Source organism: Pelobates fuscus, chromosome 1, assembly GCF_036172605.1.
Source record: "Pelobates fuscus isolate aPelFus1 chromosome 1, aPelFus1.pri, whole genome shotgun sequence".
Classification (NCBI taxonomy): Eukaryota; Metazoa; Chordata; class Amphibia; order Anura; family Pelobatidae; genus Pelobates; species Pelobates fuscus.
Genome location: NC_086317.1, coordinates 475,699,776 through 475,722,604, shown reverse-complemented (window position 1 = coordinate 475,722,604; position 22,829 = coordinate 475,699,776). Strand labels below are relative to the sequence as shown.

Below are 22,829 nucleotides of genomic sequence, written 5' to 3'. Positions count from 1 at the left end.
TACACAGTTTAAGAAATACAACATTTCATTCTAAAACTTGTAATATTTGCATTTGCCCATATCACTACCACCTCTTGAGATCTGGATTTTCCTCACTAGGAACTTCCATGAACGCTTCAAAGATAAACCCTGAAATGCAGTGCTAGCTGTGAGAGAGTAACCTGAGCTATCGTGTAAGATGAAAACAGAAAGGAGTCAATGACCCCAAAAACCCGCATTCAGAAATAATAAGGAATTAACTAAGAAATAAATATTCTGTGGGTGTAAACAAAAGGGAAACACACTCAGGAACTCGGGAATGTTTTTCAATATTGTCAATATCAGTAAGGAATAAAGTAGACATAAGAAAATATTCAATTTGAATATTCCATATGAATCCAAAAAGTGAGACTGTAAAAAATGGAGAGGAACCTAAGAAAATGCTTCATGGTGGTTGTAGTGTATATTAACTTTTTCAGAACTGATTAGCATATTTAAAAATAAATAAATAAATAAAATAAAATGTATTTGAAACACGGAATGCATAGCTAGGACATAAACATATAATAATACACATTTTTTGTATAGAGTTCTAACAAATGTAAAAATCAAAAATGATATTAATTTACAAAAAAAAAATAATTTTTCATTTGTTTATCTTTTATAGAATTTTTGAGTGAAGGAAAAGCTTACATTGTTTAGTTTTTTATCTTGCAATATACACAAAGTCAGAAATGTATAAAACAAAACCTGCAGTTAATTCAAACATTTACTCCCTCTTGATTAAATCTTAGGTTACCCACCAAGCCCAAAAAAAGATTACATAAACAGCTGTACATACCCCTTGAATAGCCTCTTACCGGCAAAACGCTCGTCGGGGCTCGTAACAGTAGCTGCATCTTGCAGTTATCTCTTATCAGATAGCTAGTTTTCAGCTCAATTACAAATTTGTAACAAAAACTTTTGTTTGTTTTCTGCAGTACTGACAACTTAGCCATGTGTCTGACAGCGAAAGACGGACATTCCTTTCTGTGGAATTAGACAGTTTAGATATCTGTAACGAGCTACTCAGGATTAGCAGTCCAGCTTAGATCAAGGATTTCTCTTACAGGGCGATTTTTTCTAAGATTTATCTTTCCTATCACCCTGACTACTGGAATTTATTTATTTTATTTTATTTTGTTATCGTTTTCCTCTTGCTATTTAAGGAGTGCTGCATTAGACACAGGTGCCCTTGAAAGCACAGTTAAGACATTTATGTGCCAGTGTTGGGCATCAGATTCAGCTAGGTTCTGATCTTGCAAGTTACCAGTACTTTTCTTCGTCAACTATTATTTATGCCTCGAACAGTAAGCCAGTTATGTGTTGGGCTATTGGCGCCATATTTCACCCTCATTCGTTCTTGACAGCTAGCTAATTAACTGTTGGGCTATCGGTGCTTAAGCTTACCCTGGTTTCGTGGATAGCTAGCACTGGTTAAATGTTATTACTCAGCTCCAGCGAAGTGTGTTTGCTCAGCTAGCTTCCTATCTAGTAGGCATGTGCATGGGGAAAACTTTCGGTTCGGTTCGGCATTCCGAAATTCGGGACTTTCGCAATTCGGGACTTCGGCAATTCGGCACTTTAACACTTCGGAAATTCTGCAACTTTGGAACTTCGGCACTTCAGCACTTCGGAACTTCGGCACTTCGGCACTTCGACACTTCGGAAATTCGGAAACTTCGGCAACTTCGGCACTTCAGCACTTCGGAACTTCGGCACTTCGGAAATTCGGCAACTTCGGCACATTCGACACTTCAGAATTTCGGAACTTCGGAATTTCGGGACTTCGGCACTTCGGGACCTCTTTTGCAGCTGATTAGTAGATAACTCCCTAATTCCCACGGTATTAGGGAGTTATCTACCAAAAGGCTGAAAGACATAAATTGGTCTTTCAGTCAAATTTACTAATACTAAGTAAAAATTACTTAGTATTAGTAAATTTTGCCCCTACTTGCTATACTGCGAGTTGGGGCATGTCTAGTAAACAGTGAGCAGCCTGTGGCTTTAAAAAAAATCTAAAATAAAAATAGGGTCCCCCTTTAATGTAAAGGGGGGTCCTATAGCCCTCTCCCCGGCCCCCACACCTGAGCGGCGGGTGGGGACCCTACAGTGAAATAAGGGGGGAACCTAATGTCCTCCCCCTGGCCCCCACTCCTGAGTGGTGGGTGGGGGCCCTAAATACAAATAAAGGGGGGGACCTAATGTCCTCCCCCTGGCCCCCACTCCTGAGCGGTGGGTGGGGGCCCTAAATACAAATAAAGGGGGGACCTAATGTCCTCCCCCCTGACCCCCACCCCTGAGCGGTGGGTGGGGGCCCTAAATTATAATAAGGGGGGAACTAATGTCCTCCTCCCTGGCCCCCACCCCTGAGCGGTGGGTGGGGGCCCTAAATTATAATAAGGAGGGGACATAATGTCCTCCCCCTGGCCTCCACCCCTGAGCGGTGGGTGGGGGCCCTACAGTAAAAGGGGGGGACCTAACGTCCTCCCCCTGGCCCCAGCCCCTGAGAGGTGGGTGGGGGCCCTAAATACAAATAAAGGGGGGGACCTAATGTCCTCCCCCCTGACCCCCACCCCTGAGCGGTGGGTGGGGGCCCTAAATTATAATAAGGGGGGAACTAATGTCCTCCTCCCTGGCCCCCACCCCTGAGCGGTGGGTGGGGGTCCTAAATTATAATAAGGGGGGGGCATAATGTCCTCCCCCCTGCCTCCACCCCTGAGCGGTGGGTGGGGGCCCTACAGTAAAAAGGGGGGGACCTAACGTCCTCCCCCTGGCCTCCACCGCTGAGCGGTGGGTGGGGGCCCTAAATTATAATAGGGGGGACCTAATGTCCTCCCCCTGGACCCTACCCCTTAGCGGTGGGTGGGGGCACTACATTAAAAAGGGGGGGACCTAACGTCCACCCCCCTGGCCACCACCCCTGAGCGGTGGGTGGGGTCCTAAATACTAATAAGGGGGGGAGACCTAATGTCCTCCCCCCTGGCCCCCACCCCTGAGCGGTGGGTGGGGCCCTAAATACTAATAGGGGGGGACCTATTGTCTCCCCCCCCACCCCCATCCCTGAGTGGCAGGTGGGGGCCCGAAGAAAAGTCCCCAAACCCCTAGTCACCCCCTCCCCCCCTAAAAAAAATATCCCCCTACCTACCATCTCACCCTAAAAATAATGTAAAAAAATGTAAAAAAAATAAAACTTACCATTCGATGTTTTCTTTCTTCTAAAATCTTCTTTTTTCAGCTTTAAAAAAGGCCAAATAAAAATCCATAAGAACCAACGCAATTAAAAAATGGAGGGCTCCGCGCAGACTGAGCTCTGCAGGACGGGGGAAGGCTTATAAAGCCTTGCCCCGCCCTGCAATTAGGCTCAGAGCACTCTGATTGGTGGGTTTAAGCCATCCGATCAGAGTGCTCTGACAGGTAAATGAAGAGACTGACATGTATGTCTCTACATTTACCTGTCACAGCACTCTGATTGGTTGGTTTGAAATCCACCAATCAGAGTGCTCTGTGTTATTTTACACAGCGTGGGAAAGTTCTTTGGAATTTTCCCACACTGTGTAATTTGACTCATAACTCTCTGACTGGTGGATTAAGTAACCAATTAGATAATTATGAGTCTAATTACACAGTGTGGCCTTTTTTGGGGCTAGGTAGGGGGATATTTTTTTTACAGGTACTTAGTTACGTACGTATTTGTGTGTATATATAGTTACATAGTTACATAGTTACATAGCTGAAAAGAGACTTGTGTCCATCAAGTTCAGCCTTCCTCACATATGCTTTTGCTGTTAATCCAAAAGAAGGCAAAAAACCCAGTCTGAAGCGCTTCCAACTTTGCAACAAACTAGGAAAAAATTCCTTCTTGACCCCAAAATAGCAGTCAGATGTCTCCTTGGATCAAGCAGTTATTAGCCCACTAATTAGAAATTGTATCCCTGTATGTTATGTTTTTGCAAGTATTTATCCAATTGCAATTTAAACATCTGTATAGACTCTGACAAAACCACCTCTTCAGGCAATGAATTCCATATCCTTATTGCTCTTACTGTAAAAAAAAACATTTTCTTTGCCTTAGATGAAATCTCCTTTCTTCAAGCCTAAATGTGTGACCTCGTGTCCTATGTATAGCCCTGTTTATGAATAGATTTCCAGATAATGGTTTGTACTGGCCCCGAATATATTTGTATAATGTTATCATATCCCCTCTAAGGCTCAGTTTTTCCAAACTGAAGAGATTTAAATTTTTTAACCTTTCTTCATAACTAAAATGCTCCATTCCTTTTATCAATTTTGTAGCTCGTCTCTGCACTTTTTCTAGTGCCATGATATCCTTCTTTAGAACAGGTGCCATAACTAGTTCCATTAAATTGAGACAAGATGGCGTCTTAAAGTCTGAATAGCTTATCTATTAAGGTTACCACAGTATATTAAGGTTACCACAGTATGAAAGAGTCATGGGATAGCCTTGAAGCTTGTTTATGCATTATTGTTATTGTAATTCGTCTGGGACAAAATGGCGCAAACATATTATGCACTGAGGTTATTGCTTAAAGAAACATCTATGAAAAACAATATGTTACATTTCTAACCCCTTGTCAGTTTGCAATATCTCTTAAAGACAAAGTACACAGTTTAAGAAATACAACATTTCATTCTAAAACTTGTAATATTTGCATTTGCCCATATCACTACCACCTCTTGAGATCTGGATTTTCCTCACTAGGAACTTCCATGAACGCTTCAAAGATAAACCCTGAAATGCAGTGCTAGCTGTGAGAGAGTAACCTGAGCTATCGTGTAAGATGAAAACAGAAAGGAGTCAATGACCCCAAAAACCCGCATTCAGAAATAATAAGGAATTAACTAAGAAATAAATATTCTGTGGGTGTAAACAAAAGGGAAACACACTCAGGAACTCGGGAATGTTTTTCAATATTGTCAATATCAGTAAGGAATAAAGTAGACATAAGAAAATATTCAATTTGAATATTCCATATGAATCCAAAAAGTGAGACTGTAAAAAATGGAGAGGAACCTAAGAAAATGCTTCATGGTGGTTGTAGTGTATATTAACTTTTTCAGAACTGATTAGCATATTTAAAAATAAATAAATAAATAAAATAAAATGTATTTGAAACACGGAATGCATAGCTAGGACATAAACATATAATAATACACATTTTTTGTATAGAGTTCTAACAAATGTAAAAATCAAAAATGATATTAATTTACAAAAAAAAAATAATTTTTCATTTGTTTATCTTTTATAGAATTTTTGAGTGAAGGAAAAGCTTACATTGTTTAGTTTTTTATCTTGCAATATACACAAAGTCAGAAATGTATAAAACAAAACCTGCAGTTAATTCAAACATTTACTCCCTCTTGATTAAATCTTAGGTTACCCACCAAGCCCAAAAAAAGATTACATAAACAGCTGTACATACCCCTTGAATAGCCTCTTACCGGCAAAACGCTCGTCGGGGCTCGTAACAGTAGCTGCATCTTGCAGTTATCTCTTATCAGATAGCTAGTTTTCAGCTCAATTACAAATTTGTAACAAAAACTTTTGTTTGTTTTCTGCAGTACTGACAACTTAGCCATGTGTCTGACAGCGAAAGACGGACATTCCTTTCTGTGGAATTAGACAGTTTAGATATCTGTAACGAGCTACTCAGGATTAGCAGTCCAGCTTAGATCAAGGATTTCTCTTACAGGGCGATTTTTTCTAAGATTTATCTTTCCTATCACCCTGACTACTGGAATTTATTTATTTTATTTTATTTTGTTATCGTTTTCCTCTTGCTATTTAAGGAGTGCTGCATTAGACACAGGTGCCCTTGAAAGCACAGTTAAGACATTTATGTGCCAGTGTTGGGCATCAGATTCAGCTAGGTTCTGATCTTGCAAGTTACCAGTACTTTTCTTCGTCAACTATTATTTATGCCTCGAACAGTAAGCCAGTTATGTGTTGGGCTATTGGCGCCATATTTCACCCTCATTCGTTCTTGACAGCTAGCTAATTAACTGTTGGGCTATCGGTGCTTAAGCTTACCCTGGTTTCGTGGATAGCTAGCACTGGTTAAATGTTATTACTCAGCTCCAGCGAAGTGTGTTTGCTCAGCTAGCTTCCTATCTAGTAGGCATGTGCATGGGGGAAACTTTCGGTTCGGTTCGGCATTCCGAAATTCGGGACTTTCGCAATTCGGGACTTCGGCAATTCGGCACTTTAACACTTCGGAAATTCTGCAACTTTGGAACTTCGGCACTTCAGCACTTCGGAACTTCGGCACTTCGGCACTTCGACACTTCGGAAATTCGGAAACTTCGGCAACTTCGGCACTTCAGCACTTCGGAACTTCGGCACTTCGGAAATTCGGCAACTTCGGCACATTCGACACTTCAGAATTTCGGAACTTCGGAATTTCGGGACTTCGGCACTTCGGGACCTCTTTTGCAGCTGATTAGTAGATAACTCCCTAATTCCCACGGTATTAGGGAGTTATCTACCAAAAGGCTGAAAGACATAAATTGGTCTTTCAGTCAAATTTACTAATACTAAGTAAAAATTACTTAGTATTAGTAAATTTTGCCCCTACTTGCTATACTGCGAGTTGGGGCATGTCTAGTAAACAGTGAGCAGCCTGTGGCTTTAAAAAAAATCTAAAATAAAAATAGGGTCCCCCTTTAATATAAAGGGGGGTCCTATAGCCCTCTCCCCGGCCCCCACACCTGAGCGGCGGGTGGGGACCCTACAGTGAAATAAGGGGGGAACCTAATGTCCTCCCCCTGGCCCCCACTCCTGAGTGGTGGGTGGGGGCCCTAAATACAAATAAAGGGGGGGACCTAATGTCCTCCCCCCTGGCCCCCACTCCTGAGCGGTGGGTGGGGGCCCTAAATACAAATAAAGGGGGGACCTAATGTCCTCCCCCCTGACCCCCACCCCTGAGCGGTGGGTGGGGGCCCTAAATTATAATAAGGGGGGAACTAATGTCCTCCTCCCTGGCCCCCACCCCTGAGCGGTGGGTGGGGGCCCTAAATTATAATAAGGAGGGGACATAATGTCCTCCCCCTGGCCTCCACCCCTGAGCGGTGGGTGGGGGCCCTACAGTAAAAAGGGGGGGACCTAACGTCCTCCCCCTGGCCCCAGCTCCTGAGAGGTGGGTGGGGGCCCTAAATACAAATAAAGGGGGGGACCTAATGTCCTCCCCCCTGGCCCCCACTCCTGAGCGGTGGGTGGGGGCCCTAAATACAAATAAAGGGGGGAGCTAATGTCCTCCCCCCTGACCCCCACCCCTGAGCGGTGGGTGGGGGCCCTAAATTATAATAAGGGGGGAACTAATGTCCTCCTCCCTGGCCCCCACCCCTGAGCGGTGGGTGGGGGCCCTAAATTATAATAAGGGGGGGCATAATGTCCTCCCCCCTGGCCTCCACCCCTGAGCGGTGGGTGGGGGCCCTACAGTAAAAAGGGGGGGACCTAACGTCCTCCCCCTGGCCTCCACCGCTGAGCGGTGGGTGGGGGCCCTAAATTATAATAGGGGGGACCTAATGTCCTCCCCCTGGACCCTACCCCTTAGCGGTGGGTGGGGGCACTATATTAAAAAGGGGGGGACCTAATGTCCTCCCCCCTGGCCCCCACTCCTGAGCGGTGGGTGGGGGCCCTAAATACAAATAAAGGGGGGAGCTAATGTCCTCCCCCCTGACCCCCACCCCTGAGCGGTGGGTGGGGGCCCTAAATTATAATAAGGGGGGAACTAATGTCCTCCTCCCTGGCCCCCACCCCTGAGCGGTGGGTGGGGGCCCTAAATTATAATAAGGGGGGGGCATAATGTCCTCCCCCCTGGCCTCCACCCCTGAGCGGTGGGTGGGGGCCCTACAGTAAAAAGGGGGGGACCTAACGTCCTCCCCCTGGCCTCCACCGCTGAGCGGTGGGTGGGGGCCCTAAATTATAATAGGGGGGACCTAATGTCCTCCCCCTGGACCCTACCCCTTAGCGGTGGGTGGGGGCACTACATTAAAAAGGGGGGGACCTAACGTCCACCCCCCTGGCCACCACCCCTGAGCGGTGGGTGGGGTCCTAAATACTAATAAGGGGGGAGACCTAATGTCCTCCCCCCTGGCCCCCACCCCTGAGCGGTGGGTGGGGCCCTAAATACTAATAGGGGGGGACCTATTGTCTCCCCCCCACCCCCATCCCTGAGTGGCAGGTGGGGGCCCGAAAAAAAGTCCCCAAACCCCTAGTCACCCCCTCCCCCCCTAAAAAAAATATCCCCCTACCTACCATCTCACCCTAAAAATAATGTAAAAAAATGTAAAAAAAATAAAACTTACCATTCGATGTTTTCTTTCTTCTAAAATCTTCTTTTTTCAGCTTTAAAAAAGGGCAAATAAAAATCCATAAGAACCAACGCAATTAAAAAAATAAAATAAAAAAAAATCCATCTTCACCCATGGAGGGCTCCGCGCAGACTGAGCTCTGCAGGACGGGGGAAGGCTTATAAAGCCTTGCCCCGCCCTGCAATTAGGCTCAGAGCACTCTGATTGGTGGGTTTAAGCCATCCGATCAGAGTGCTCTGACAGGTAAATGAAGAGACTGACATGTATGTCTCTACATTTACCTGTCACAGCACTCTGATTGGTTGGTTTGAAATCCACCAATCAGAGTGCTCTGTGTTATTTTACACAGCGTGGGAAAGTTCTTTGGAATTTTCCCACACTGTGTAATTTGACTCATAACTCTCTGACTGGTGGATTAAGTAACCAATTAGATAATTATGAGTCTAATTACACAGTGTGGCCTTTTTTGGGGCTAGGTAGGGGGATATTTTTTTTACAGGTACTTAGTTACGTACGTATTTGTGTGTATATATAGTTACATAGTTACATAGTTACATAGCTGAAAAGAGACTTGTGTCCATCAAGTTCAGCCTTCCTCACATATGCTTTTGCTGTTAATCCAAAAGAAGGCAAAAAACCCAGTCTGAAGCGCTTCCAACTTTGCAACAAACTAGGAAAAAATTCCTTCTTGACCCCAAAATAGCAGTCAGATGTCTCCTTGGATCAAGCAGTTATTAGCCCACTAATTAGAAATTGTATCCCTGTATGTTATGTTTTTGCAAGTATTTATCCAATTGCAATTTAAACATCTGTATAGACTCTGACAAAACCACCTCTTCAGGCAATGAATTCCATATCCTTATTGCTCTTACTGTAAAAAAAAAACATTTTCTTTGCCTTAGATGAAATCTCCTTTCTTCAAGCCTAAATGTGTGACCTCGTGTCCCGTGTATAGCCCTGTTTATGAATAGATTTCCAGATAATGGTTTGTACTGGCCCTGAATATATTTGTATAATGTTATCATATCGCCTCTAAGGCTCAGTTTTTCCAAACTGAAGAGATTTAAATTTTTTAACCTTTCTTCATAACTAAAATGCTCCATTCCTTTTATCAATTTTGTAGCTCGTCTCTGCACTTTTTCTAGTGCCATGATATCCTTCTTTAGAACAGGTGCCCAAAATTGCACAGCATACTCAAGGTGTGGTCTTACCAGCGATTTATAAAGAGGCAAAATTATATTTTCATCTCGAGAATTTATGCCCCTATTTATACATGACAAAACCTTACTGGCCTTAGCAACGGCAGATTGACATTGCATATTGCTACCTAATTTGTTGTCTATAACAATTCCCAAATCCTTCTCGTGTGTGGTTATCCCTAGTTCACTACCATTTAGGGTGTAAATTGCTTGTGCATTCTTAACCCCGAAGTGCATAACTTTGCATTTTTCTACGTTAAATTTCATCTGCCATTTTAGTGCCCAGTCCCCCAATCTATCCAAATCCCTCTGCAGCAAGGGTCAAAGTGTGTGCATCTGTGTTTGTATATGCCAGTGTGTGTATCAGTGTGTATCTGTGTGCGTATGTATCTGACAAACACAGATAAACAGACTGACACACAGGCGCACATACACCTTTACCCACATTTACACACACTTAGATACACATACACACACTCAAATGCACACAGTGACACATACACACATCTTGACTCACAAATACACACACACACACTCAGATACACACAGTGACATATACACACACTTGCACCCACAGATACACACACTGGCACATACACACACTCAGAGACACACATTGACACATACACACAGAGTCATATACACACTGACACACACTGACATACACACACACACACATCGGCACAGACAAACACACTGATATATACACTGGCACATACACACACCTTGACACACAGATCCACACACACTGGCAAATCCACACACACACAGACACACACTGGCACACACAGTGACACACACACACACTGGCACATACACACACACACACAATATGACACATACATCAGAGCCATCCTCCTGTTAACTTACCTTGTGTGTCCAGGACGGTGGCTTGCTTGTGGTCCTGGTGATGTTGGCTGAGGCTGATGGGAGTGAGCTGCAGCATGCTCACTCTCCCCTGTCATCCATGCTGCTCACACTCTGGGCGGCCATCTCCTGCCTCCTCCCTCCCTACCCAGCGGCAGCGACTCTGTGAGGCTGGGAGAGGCCCAGTCGTGCTCTAAAAGGGTCACAGATTTGCGATAAAATGGCAACGGCCATTTTGTTTGGGTGAAATCACGGTGGAACCCCATTTGTGTTCTTGCGGAACCTCAGGCATCCGCGGAACACCGATTGGAAAACGTTGTACTACACAATCAGAATTTTTAGATGATAACTTTCTGCCAATAAGCTAAGCCTTACCCTGCACCGCTTGTCTTTTTGCTGTTTCATTTGTTTTGTGATACATTCATTATCCATTTAGGAGATTGGAATTTCAAACAAAACACAGACTCGCCCACAATTCTGAATTCAAATGCACAAGTTAGATGTGTTTGTAAGTGCTTGTGCTTGTAAGTGTGTTGGAAGATGTGTCACTCATGAATGACTCTTCAACGTGTTTTATTTTTAAAGCTACATCGGTATATTAAGAATATTACGTATGTAATTGATTCAAGGAATTCAATCCCATACTTTGATCAAAATGGAGAATTTGTCTTTTATCACATGATTATAAATTGGGTGCTTTCAAAAGATAACATTTTGAAAGATATTCATGTGGGTAACTACACGCCATGGGCACCAGAAAGTCAGCAGTTATTTATTAATGAACAAGCCATATCATGGAAAACGGCGGGAAATAAGGTATAACATTTTATTTTTAATTTTGCTATTAGGCATGTTAGAGCGTATTAATTAAACAATCAATTACAGTGAATTAAAAACTGAATGCTAAAATTAGACAAAATGTAAAAACATTTGGATAAACTGAATTGACCAATTAGTTGAATCTATTTTACCAGGGGTTGAAGGGAAGGAGGTTAACAGGGGATATTGCGGCTGGCTGACAAAGGCTGGAGGGGTAGGGGTTAACAGTAGGTAGTGAGGTGGGCTGACAAGGGCTGGGGGGGAAGGGGTTATGCATTTTTTAACCTATACAGTTCTTTTAAATGTGGACCAGACTTTAACTTCAGAGTTGAAAATTATTTTTTTTATTAAAATAAAGTTCTCTTGAGATCTCAGCATGTACCACTGGGTCATTTAAGATATTCTCTATACAACTGCGCGCAATTCGATACTACCTGCCCTCGTACTTTCTTGTGCTGCTTCTTCCCTCACCTCAGTAATACAGATGTGGTATAGTTGTAGATGCTGCTTCATGATGGCACTGGTGAGATGACCATTCACTCACTCCATGCTAACTTCCTTCCCACACAATAATTTTTTTAATTTATACATCTATATCTATTTTTAATCTTTCTTAGTTTTACTTTTTCCTTTTATCACACTTATTTATTTTCTTTTTCTTTTTATTTTTTCTTACATTTTATTCTTTATCCATTTATTATTAATTTATCCATGCTTTCATCTTTTACAGAATTTCAGATATATATTTTCATGTTACATTTCACTACACCTTCGTTATATACATGCATCTCACTTAATGTGACAAATAAGTTCCATTCCCATTATAAATTGTTAAGTTCAAACCAAAATTAAATTGATTGTTTAATGTTCGATAAAATATATATATATTTTTTAATAATATATTTTCTTCTATTATAATGGGTTCCTATGTCTGGGTTCCCATATTCAATAAGTGAAAACTTAGAGATCCATTGACATTCCCATTTGGAAGTGGCTCTCATCCAACATATAAAGTTAAACTCCTTTTAAATTTTTTTTTAATAAATATTATTTTGGGGCCTTCCTTTTACATTATAATTTCAGATAAATTAGATATAATTTGTAATATACACTACCCTTCCATATATAAAAAATATTTATCAATGGACCTCTACTTTCTCCTCTTAATAAAGATCTTATGTAAAGTCATTGTTATTCAGTTTTTATCTTTGCTTTCATTTCTTTTTCGAGCCCTCTGGGCTCTTATTATTAATTCCTCTGTTATATGAGTCATAGGTGGAATGCACATATCCTTGTAGTGGAACTCAAAAGTCATCACTAAGTATCTAAATGAACGGCCGCACCGGAAGTGATGTTTTGTCATTGTCGAAAACCGAAGTGACGTCCCGAAATCGGCGAAACCGGGAAATTAGATTTTCCACAGCTGGAATAAGGAAACAATGCCCAAGGGAGCACCAATGAGGAAGACCAATCACCCATATAAAAGAATGGACTCGGGGGGAGGGATTATATTGTTTATTTGTATATTTGTTAATGCTGTTACAAATTTGAATATCAAGAGGACCCTGAAGAAGTCCTTTGCTGGACCTCGTACTATTATAGCTTATATATTTTAAATCTTATTTTAAATAAAGAAGAAATTTGTCTACTCAACATCCTGAGTCTGACTCCATCATCTCTGGAACAGGAGGAGTGATCTTTCCCCCCCACCCCCCCTCCCCCCTCCATCTACATCAGGGAAGGCACCCTTGGGCAATATTATTTCATCCTTCTTGTAAGTTATACTCTACATAGCACATTTACATCTTACCAAACAGTGTTACTGTAGCGGAGAGCTGATTTCTCACAGCTTAACTCCACCAGTATATCCAGAGGATGCAGGAACAAGTAATAAATCCAACAGGGTAACCAGCACAATCAGCAATATAATCCAAGTATATCCCATCACCTTTCCCAATAACTGGACGACACACAGTATCAGGAGTAGAACTGCGCTTTACTGGCAACATTCTTGCATTTATGAGATTCTCCCATGCAAGGGAGGGATTACATTAATTACACATTGTACCAATCATAGAGTCGTCACCTCCCACACATCTCCTCCCCTTAGCTTAACAGATAATACAATTATACTGTACATACTTTTCCCCATTTTCCAGATGTACCCCAAATATGTAAGATATGCCTTTAAATATGATATCCCCTGGTAGCCCTGATCTGGGTGAGAAACATATCCAAAAATCACCCAGATCAGACCAGGGGTTCGGGAGTTATGGGAAGGTAAAGTTTTGACCGACCGCATGGGTAAAGATGCCGAAAATAGTTCCATGAAATCTGGCCCTGCGCTCGGTCTCCGTTCGTGCCCTAAAACCCCCAAAATGCTATATCCAACATAATGGGTTCGGTAACCGGAAGAATCCCCTAATTCATGGGATTCATCCTACCGAACGACGGGTCATTCATATGTTCCTTTCGGTACTTTTTGTCGTCTTGGAGGTCTTAGCGGTGTTCGGTTAGTCGAGTGTCCATTTTGAGTTCCAGACACTCGACGACCAAACACCGCTGCTGTTCGTGCGTAAGATGGCCGCCACCACATGTTCGGCTACCGAAATGGCGGCCACCCATAGATTATAACAGCCAGTTCGTGTGAATCCAGGGAATAAGAGAGAGATCAGGGAGGTAAAGTACATGATTAGTATACTTATGGGTGGTCCGGTTGTTCGATATTTTGTTCGTGTACCGAACACAGTAAGTCCATAGATGGTGCAATGTTATTTGTATATCCCAGGCATGGAAAATCTCTGCAGTGCCAGTAAGTAAACCATAATTAAACAATAAAAGGGGACAGCCAAAAAGGGGTTGTTACACTATTATTTTGTTTTGTATTATTTTTGTAGATCTGCAGCTGTATCCTCTTTTGTTTGTATACATTCAGTATTTACAGGGATTATTGCAGGGATATCCCTGGAGTAAGTTGTCACCACTATCCATTGAGATAAGTGCTGTCCTTTCACTTTTCCCCACAATATCGGTGTTAAGTGACTGTTTTTTCTTGTATATCCACACAATTTGCACTTTGCAAATCAGCTTTCTTGGAGGCACTAAACATTCTCACAAACTTGCTTTGTTGGTGCAATACAGTATCCTCAATTATTTGTCTTCCCTCTGTTGAAGATGCAGGTGAATTGGCATTGCTAAAAATGGAAGCTGTCACAACATTAACCTGTACATATGTACACTTGTCTTTTTCTTATTAATGCTATATTGTTGGTGGTAGACATTGTGCTGGTGATGGTAACATTGACGGTGGGTTGGTTATTTGTGTAAATGGTAGCAGGTGCAGCTGATGTCTCAATTGGATGAGACACTCCAAAGCAGATACAGATAGACCAATAATATGCAGGAGGTGAATGCACACTAGCGGGTGTAGAAAATATTGGCCTGCTGCCTTGTAACGGACCTTTTCAGCAAACAAGGGGTAAAAACCGCTTAGACGATAATCCCCTTTTCAGAGACAGGCACAGCTACTGTAGAATCACCAAAACTCACGAATTGGATATAAGTGAATGCACCAAATTCCCGAACTGCATACAAGGGAATAAGGTAGCACTCCAAACTCCCGAACTGGAACCTCACGAATAGCTGCTACCAGACGAACAGGAAAAGCTCCAAAGTGGCTTACACTCCTGGCAATCAGTCTCTATCAGCATACAGTGAATACCCCCAATAACGAGACAAGGCTCCGTGTTGAGGGTCAAGCAGTGGTCTGGTTTACTCAGGGCTATGCGCCCAGTATTTATGCAGGTCTCCCACCTGGTGGACACTCCCCTAGGGGACCAGATGGAAGACTGTGACAAAAGACAGACATAAACCAATTACAGACATACAGCAGTAAAACATCCCCACAATGCATTCTGATCTCCTCCCTCTATCCTGGAGATAATTGGGAAGTAATCCAATCATCTCCCAGGACAGAGGTAAAACTCCATTACACACGTGGGGACACAAAAGACAGTAAAACAGCTTAAAATACATAAAGTCAAGAAAATCCCCAAAAGTTAAAGGTTGCTGGAGAGGAGAAAGAATCCAACCTCCAACCCACGTTAACCAGAGGTGTGCCCATACAACATAGTATATGGCTCAATGTGCCATGGTAAACCATAGAAAAAGTATATATGAATAAAACAAAAAAACTTTAATAAATCGTTACATAAAGGTAAACAGACAAGAATAAAAACTGTAAAATACAGTGCTATCCTCTGAGGGTCTAGGTTGTAGATGGGGTCAAGATGCTATTATGCAGATTCTTGCAGGAGAGCTTTGAGCAACTTTCTAGTGTAGAAATAATAATAGTAATACGGATAGTATAGGGATAAACCCAATTTTCAGGAAGAGAGTTGCTCCTCAAGGTAATAGAGACAGAGGCAGTACGGGATATCTACTAATAGGTAGAGTGCAACTTTACAAGAACAGGTGCTGCCAGTAGTGGGGGCAACCCTGAAATAATATATGAGACACGAGGTATATGTCTCAAAGTCGAATGCGCCTATAGGGGCCTCTAAATCTAAGCTGTATCCTTAAACATGCTATCCCACACGCAGTCGGGTCAGATATAGAAGGCAACCATAGATTAATACTATGTTAATATATCAGTTAACTTGTAATCTAGAGTGCATACAGTCTAACACCTGAAAAGCATATACTAGTGGCCACAGTGGCAATAGTAAACCAACTAACTGGTAGATATAGTAGATGACAAAACCGTATAGGATGGTCAGGCAAAGGCGACAACTCAAAAATATATGCATATGCAAGGTTTAAATTAAATTAAATCAAATTAAACGCTTTGTAAAGGAGTGTCAAGTTCCTTATACCTGTCCGAAGGTTATAAACAGTCAGCTACTCATGCCCTAAAGACCACCTTGGTACAGAGTGGCTAGTATGGGCAAAAAAGTTAGTGGTACCTTGGAAGCCACCTTTGTAGTAAGTGGCTCTAAAGTGAGAGTTAAATAAGGTTAGCTTAGAAATAGGTAGAGGTACACCTTAGGTAAACAGGCTAGTAGAATCCCTAAATCTCCTGTCTCATAACTCCCCTGACTATAGAAAAAACTGCTTGTAAATTAATCATGCCAAATAAGGACTGACTAGACAGTCCATCATATACCCCAAACCCATGAGAGGAAAAAACCCCAAAACGTGGAACAAAAAACTAAAGAACTAAATAAATGAGGTAAAAACGGCTAACTAAGAGCCTAGAAGTGGCATCATGAATTAGTACAGCCTAAAGTCTGGCGTCCTTGCTGACGCGCGTTTCGGCGCTATGTGGCGCCTTTATCAAAAGCAGAAGCATACCTGGATCCTGCCGGACTTTAAACGGGCTAGTCACGCCTCTCCCACGTCATGCGGCCAATCTTAGGCCGCCACGGGACAGAGAGGGGAGGAGCTAGCGTCCGATCTGATCTAATAGGATAGTGAGTCCGGGAAGGGCAGGATCGCTGCATACAGCGGTGACTCACATTAACCCCTCAATGTCCCTGTCCGATCACAATAACCCCTGATGTCCCAGGGTGTTCAGAACGTAAAAGTGGAAATAGCATCAGACTGAACCAGTCTGTGCTATGTAGGAACGCTGAACAGAGTCTCTTAACCTTAAATGGGTCTAGGAGAGGGGGACAGTGGGGTGTATAAAGTGCCCCCTGAAAACGAATTACTGTACTGAGGGGGGGAGGGGAGGGGGGGGAGCCAGCTACTGTATTTATTAAAGAATTAAAGGTGTATATATTAACAAATATGGGCAATGAGCTGTAAACACCTACCAAGGTATATAATGCATTAGATGGCAGAAGATTGTTGGAGAGAGTTTGTCCACAATGTTATAATAATGCTCTCTACTAAATAAGGCAAATTATTCAATTGAGTATTTACACGTATGTTTGCCATCTCAATTCGCTATTTACAAATATTTACAGAGATAAATTTAGGTGAAAGTGGATCACCATTTCGGAAACCAGTACCAGCAAAGTACAGGTAGTATTGCAGAGAAACCTAGGAATTGTACCAAGAAAAGATAATAATAAATAAATATAAAGGAATATTTACAATGATATTTAGTGGCAATAATTCAACACTTCCAGAATTGTTGCCAAAATTACAGAGAGATTATTATCGGAGGAATTCTACGTATAGTATACTTTGTTAGAGAAAGGGGGAAAAGGAGAACCCTTCATTCAGGCCTTGAGGGCTTAGAGTCTTAAGTTGGTAGATCCAGAAGCATTCCCTCTGTCTAAGAAATTTATCATAATTTCCTCGTCTGGGGTTTCTTTTGACTAATTCCAGACCGCAGAAACGTAGCCCTTTTGGGTTACTATTGTGGTGTTCGCGGATATGTCTCGAGATGGGGGTATCAGTCAAGTTCTTACATGATCTGATGTGCTCCTGGATCCGTTTCTTAAACGGGCGGAATGTCTTGCCCACGTATTTCATATTGCACTCACAGGTTAGGAGGTACACGATGCCTGCTGTATTACAATTGAAGAAGGAGGTTATATTAAACTCCATCTTTTCTAGACTGTCTTTTACTTTCTTGGAGTATTTTTTTATAAATTTGCAGGAAATGCATCTTCCACAGCCGAAAGTCCCCACTAAGGGGGTTTGGAGCCATGTTTTCGGAGGTAATACAGTTTTCAAATGGCTTGGGGCCAAGAGATCTCGTAGGTTCTTACCTCTGCGAGCAGTGATGGTAACGTTCGGTGCTAGTACCTCCTGAAGATGTACATCGCTTGTTAGCAAAGGCCAGAAGCGGCCAAGGGAATTTTTGATATTGTCCCACCCTGCGTCAAAGGTGGCAATCAAACGTATCATCCCCTTGGGATCCTCAGTTGGTTTTTGGATGTTATCACGAATCAAATTCTCTCGGTTTTGAATCCAGGGCTCTCTTATATGCTCGTTTAAGGCATCTATTGGGATACCCTTTTGCCCTGAAATGTTCCCTTAGGGTTCTTGCCTTAATCTTAAATTCCTCGATCGTACTACAGTTGCGTCTGATCCTGAGGTACTGTCCAGTGGGAATACCCCTTTTCAGTGATGTTGGGTGGAAGCTGTCCCATCTCAGGAGGTTGTTGGACGCAGATGGTTTGCGATAGAGGGTAGTGTCTATCCTATTGCCAGACGTAATGGAGATTGTAAGGTCTAGGAAGTTTAGGCTAGAGCCCCCAAACTCGTTTGTAAAACGTAAATTTTCCCCATTTATATTGAGAATCTGAACAAACTCATCAAAGTCCTCAGAACTACCCAACCACACAATTAGGACATCATCTATATAGCGACGCCACAGGTAAATCAAGGGGAGATATTGGGAGATCCCAGTGTGTTGGGATAGATGTTCCTCCCACCAGCCTAAGTGGAGGTTGGCATACATAAAGTCACCTTTTACACATAAAACATAGACATGTCACATATCCCCAGAAACCTGGGATCTGAGCGCACAAAACTACTGAATAGCGCTCAGATCCTATTCACACAGTTCAATTGCCATGTAGCCAAAATCTTTAATCACACGAATAGGCTCCATGGCATAGCTATCTGGGTTAACACATATTCACATAAAACAAAATACCGAATGAACGGCTGTTCGGCTACATCCCCACGAATAGGAACCAGGAGACGGACGGCTCAGCGGTGTTCGTGCAAATAAGTGTCCGTTTTTAGTTCCATAGAATCTTCGCCGAACACCGCTGGTCTTTCGCACGATTAAAATGGCTGCCGCCTCGTGGTCGGCAACCGAACAAAGACCAGCCTGGATTAGTCAATTAAGCTGTGGTTAACCGCAGCTTCAGGGAGGTAAATTGACGGCACACTCCAGCTCCCAGGTGGATAAAATCTACCGAACACCCTGGCAGAAAGGCACGAATAAGCCTTTCTGCAGGGAAAATAAAGTCACTTAAAAGTCTGGTCCATAGTCCAAAGGCAGCAGGCGGGCAACCAGGCTTCTCCAATGCAATGTGGCGACATTGCTCTCGTCACATCTCTCCCCTTTTCCAAACAGACTAACAGAGTATCTGACCTCCTGCCGGTCAGTACCCTTGTTAGTCCAGCAGCCCTGCCAAAAAATAGAAACAGCAGTACAGCCCACCCACAATAACTGGTTACTACACCTGAGTAGGGGAGAATCTTGTCCATGTCCAGGTGCCTCACCACGGCTGTGTGGGGGACTGGTAGGCTGCCTTGGTGGGTTGCTGAGTGGGCAGAGACCAGCGGTACTCTGCCCTCATGCCAGTACTACTGCGGGAGTAGTCTGGTTGAAGCCTGGTTGCTGGAGACCGACGGTCTCCCTTTAGTTACACCGCTCTAGTTCTGCTGGAGACCGACTGTCTCCCCTTTTGTTGCACAGCTCCGCTGCCGGAGGGGGAGACCGACTGTCTCCCCTTTGGATACTCTAAGCGGTCGCTGGGGAGAGGGGGTAACAGTCTCCTCTCCCGATAGAACACTCTGCCACTCGGGAAAGCAGACATCGCGCTCTATTGCCGGCACATTAATGATCCGCCGCTGGGGAGAGGTGGTAGCAAGCTCCTCTCTCATACATACTTCCAGCCTCTGTGGAGGGAGACCGACTGTCTCTGCTCCCAATACAGTGTCCTGCTGCTGGGGAAAGGAGACTGGGCTCTCTATTCCCTGCTGGACACTCTGCCGCTGGGTAATGGAGACTAGGCTCCCAATTCCCGGCACATCACTCGGCCGCTGGGGAATGGAGACTGGGCTCCCAATTCCCAAAAAATCACGCTGCTGCTGGGGGGCAGGAACAACTACCTCTGCCCCCTGTAGCTCAGCCTGCCGCTGGGGAGGGAGGACGCTGCTCTCCTCTCCCTGCACTTTACCCTGCCTTCCCGGCATATCACTCTGCTGCTGGTGGGCAGAAACAACTACCTCTGCCCCCTGTAACTCAGCCTGCTGCTGGGGAGGGAGGACGCTGCTCTCCTCTCCCTGCACTTCACACTGCCTTCCCGGCATATCACTCTGCTGCTGGGGGGCAGAAACAACTACCTCTGCCCCCTGTAACTCAGCCTGCCGCTGGGGAATGGAGACTGGGCTCCTAATTCCCTGCAATTCACACTGCCACTGGGGAATGGAGACTGGGCTGCCAATTCCCCGCAGTACCTGCCGCTGGAGTTCCTCCCAATGTGCCAACTGACCTTCTCTTTCTGCCCGGTGTTGCAGCCTCTCGAACACTAAGTTCCTCACGAACCGTACCGATCTCTCCAGTGGATTTTGTCCGAAGAAACTTGGAACCACACCATACGGTCATACTCTCTCATAGAGTAGCTGTACTCCACTGCTGGTTCCATGCTGGTGCTGTCAGGGTCGCTGTACTGGGACATGCGTTGCCCTCAAATTGTAAAATTCGCAGAAATGGTGTCTCCTGTAGCTGTCCTTCTGGCTGTAGGAACGATCCCGCCGCTTGCCACCAATTGTAACGGACCGTTTCAGCAGACAAGGTTAGATGATAATCCCCTTTTCAGAGACAGGCACAGCTACTGTAGAATCACCAAAACTTACAAATTCGATTTAAGTGAATGCACCAAACTCCCGAACTGCATACAAAGGAATAAGGTAGCACTCCAAACTCCCGAACTGGAACCTCACGAATAGCTGCTAGCAGACGAATAGGAAAAGCTCCCAAGTGGCTTACACTCCTGGTAATCAGTCTCTATCAGCATACAGTGAATCCTCCCAATAACGAGACAAGGCTCCGTGTTGAGGGTCAAGCAGTGGTCTGGTTTACTCAGGGCTACCCGCCCAGTATTTATGCAGGTCTCCCACCTGGGGACCAGATGGAAGACTGTGACAAAAGACAGACATAAACCAATTACAGACATACAGCAGTAAAACATCCCCACAATGCATCCTGATCTCCTCCCTCTATCCTGGAGATAATTGGGAAGTAATCCAATTATCTCCCAGGACAGAGGTAAAACTCCATTAAACACGTGGGGACACAAAAGACAGTAAAACAGCTTAAAATACATGGTCACCTTTTCCACATAAAACATAGACATGTCACATATCCCCAGAAACCTGGGATCTGAGCGCACAAAACTACCGAATAGCGCTCAGATCCTATTCACACAGTTCAATTGCCATGTAGCCAAAATCTTTAATCACACGAATAGGCTCCATGGCATAGCTATCTGGGTTAACACATATTCACATAAAACAAAATACCGAATGAACGGCTGTTCGGCTACATCCCCACGAATAGGAACCAGGAGACGGACGGTTCAGCGGTGTTCGTGCAAATAAGTGTCCGTTTTTAGTTCCATAGAATCTTCGCCGAACACCGCTGGTCTTTCGCACGATTAAAATGGCTGCCGCCTCGTGGTCGGCAACCGAACAAAGACCACCCTGCATTCGTCAATTAAGCTGCGGTTAACCGCAGCTTCAGGGAGGTAAATTGACGGCACACTCCAGCTCCCAGGTGGTCGCGCATTCGTTAGTTTGTTCGGTAGATAAAATCTACCAAACACCCTGGCAGAAAGGCACGAATAAGCCTTTCTGCAGGGAAAATAAAGTCACTTAAAAGTCTGGTCCATAGTCCAAAGGCAGCAGGCGGGCAACCAGGCTTCTCCAATGCAATGTGGCGAGATTTCTCTCGTCACATGCCTGTTCTCTGCACACTATCCTCTTCTAATTCCTCTCTCTGCTATCATACTCATAGCTGAGTGGTATGAAGTTTATGGGCCTGAGGAAAAAGTGATATGTCTGCAGTGTCGGGAGAAACAAACTTATCATAACCAGATTCATCACCATCACAACACCAGGCATTGCTGACACTGCTTTGGTACTCTGCTCCAAGTCCCCCTGAAAAGTAGACTATGTTGCACTATCCCTCAGTTGCTCCTCTGGGGGCACCAATAAGATATAACACTTGAACTAGCTGTGGTAGAAGTAGCTGCAGTGCCAGTGAAAGTTGCAGCATAAGTTATTAAATGAAAATGATTAAAAAAATAATAATAGCCACCAGGGTTAAATCAGACATAAAGGACATTGTCAGCTTGAATGGTATGTAACCCGAAGTGTATTATATTAATGCATTATATTAATAATAATATTAAAAATATTAATTAAATATCATGGGCTTTTTTGTGTGCGCTCTTAGTAGCCATGTGAGCTTTCAGTTCTATTATGGAGTAGAGTCCGTAAAGTCCCAATAGGCCATACACCACACACTTTGATGTGCATGCCGTTACTCGTAGTGCGCTGCCTGGGAGGCTTAATGTGACTGGAGGTCAGAGGTCGCGGCCCACCCCTGGCATTTGTGCTTGCACATGTTCGGGCTGCTGAGACTTGGGAGTGCTGCCAGAGCAGCGATGGAGTGGAGGTAAGCACTGACAGACATTTTACTAAATCAAGTATCCTAGGTTGAATACAGCTAGTAATGCTGGTTGTAGCAGTAGTGGGGTTGGACTTGTCAATAATCCTCATGACCGAGAAAGAGGTATTCTAACTCGCAGATGCCATGGCATGACTACTGATTGTGGATTGCGGAACTGGACCCCTTCCCTGACCCTCCCTCAATTTTGTCTTGAGATTAGTACA

At 43.8% G+C, this 22,829-nt stretch overlaps 1 protein-coding gene across 1 annotated transcript in view; it reads left to right on the top strand.

The window, feature by feature from the left end:
- The window catches only part of LOC134585669 (vomeronasal type-2 receptor 26-like), a 73,204-nt gene that overhangs the window by 35,880 nt on the left and 14,495 nt on the right, over nucleotides 1-22,829 (top strand). The window contains exon 4 of the mRNA XM_063441127.1: nucleotides 11,004-11,234. Within this exon, the coding sequence (XP_063297197.1) occupies nucleotides 11,004-11,234 (231 nt within the window). The remainder of the gene's footprint in view (nucleotides 1-11,003; nucleotides 11,235-22,829) is intronic.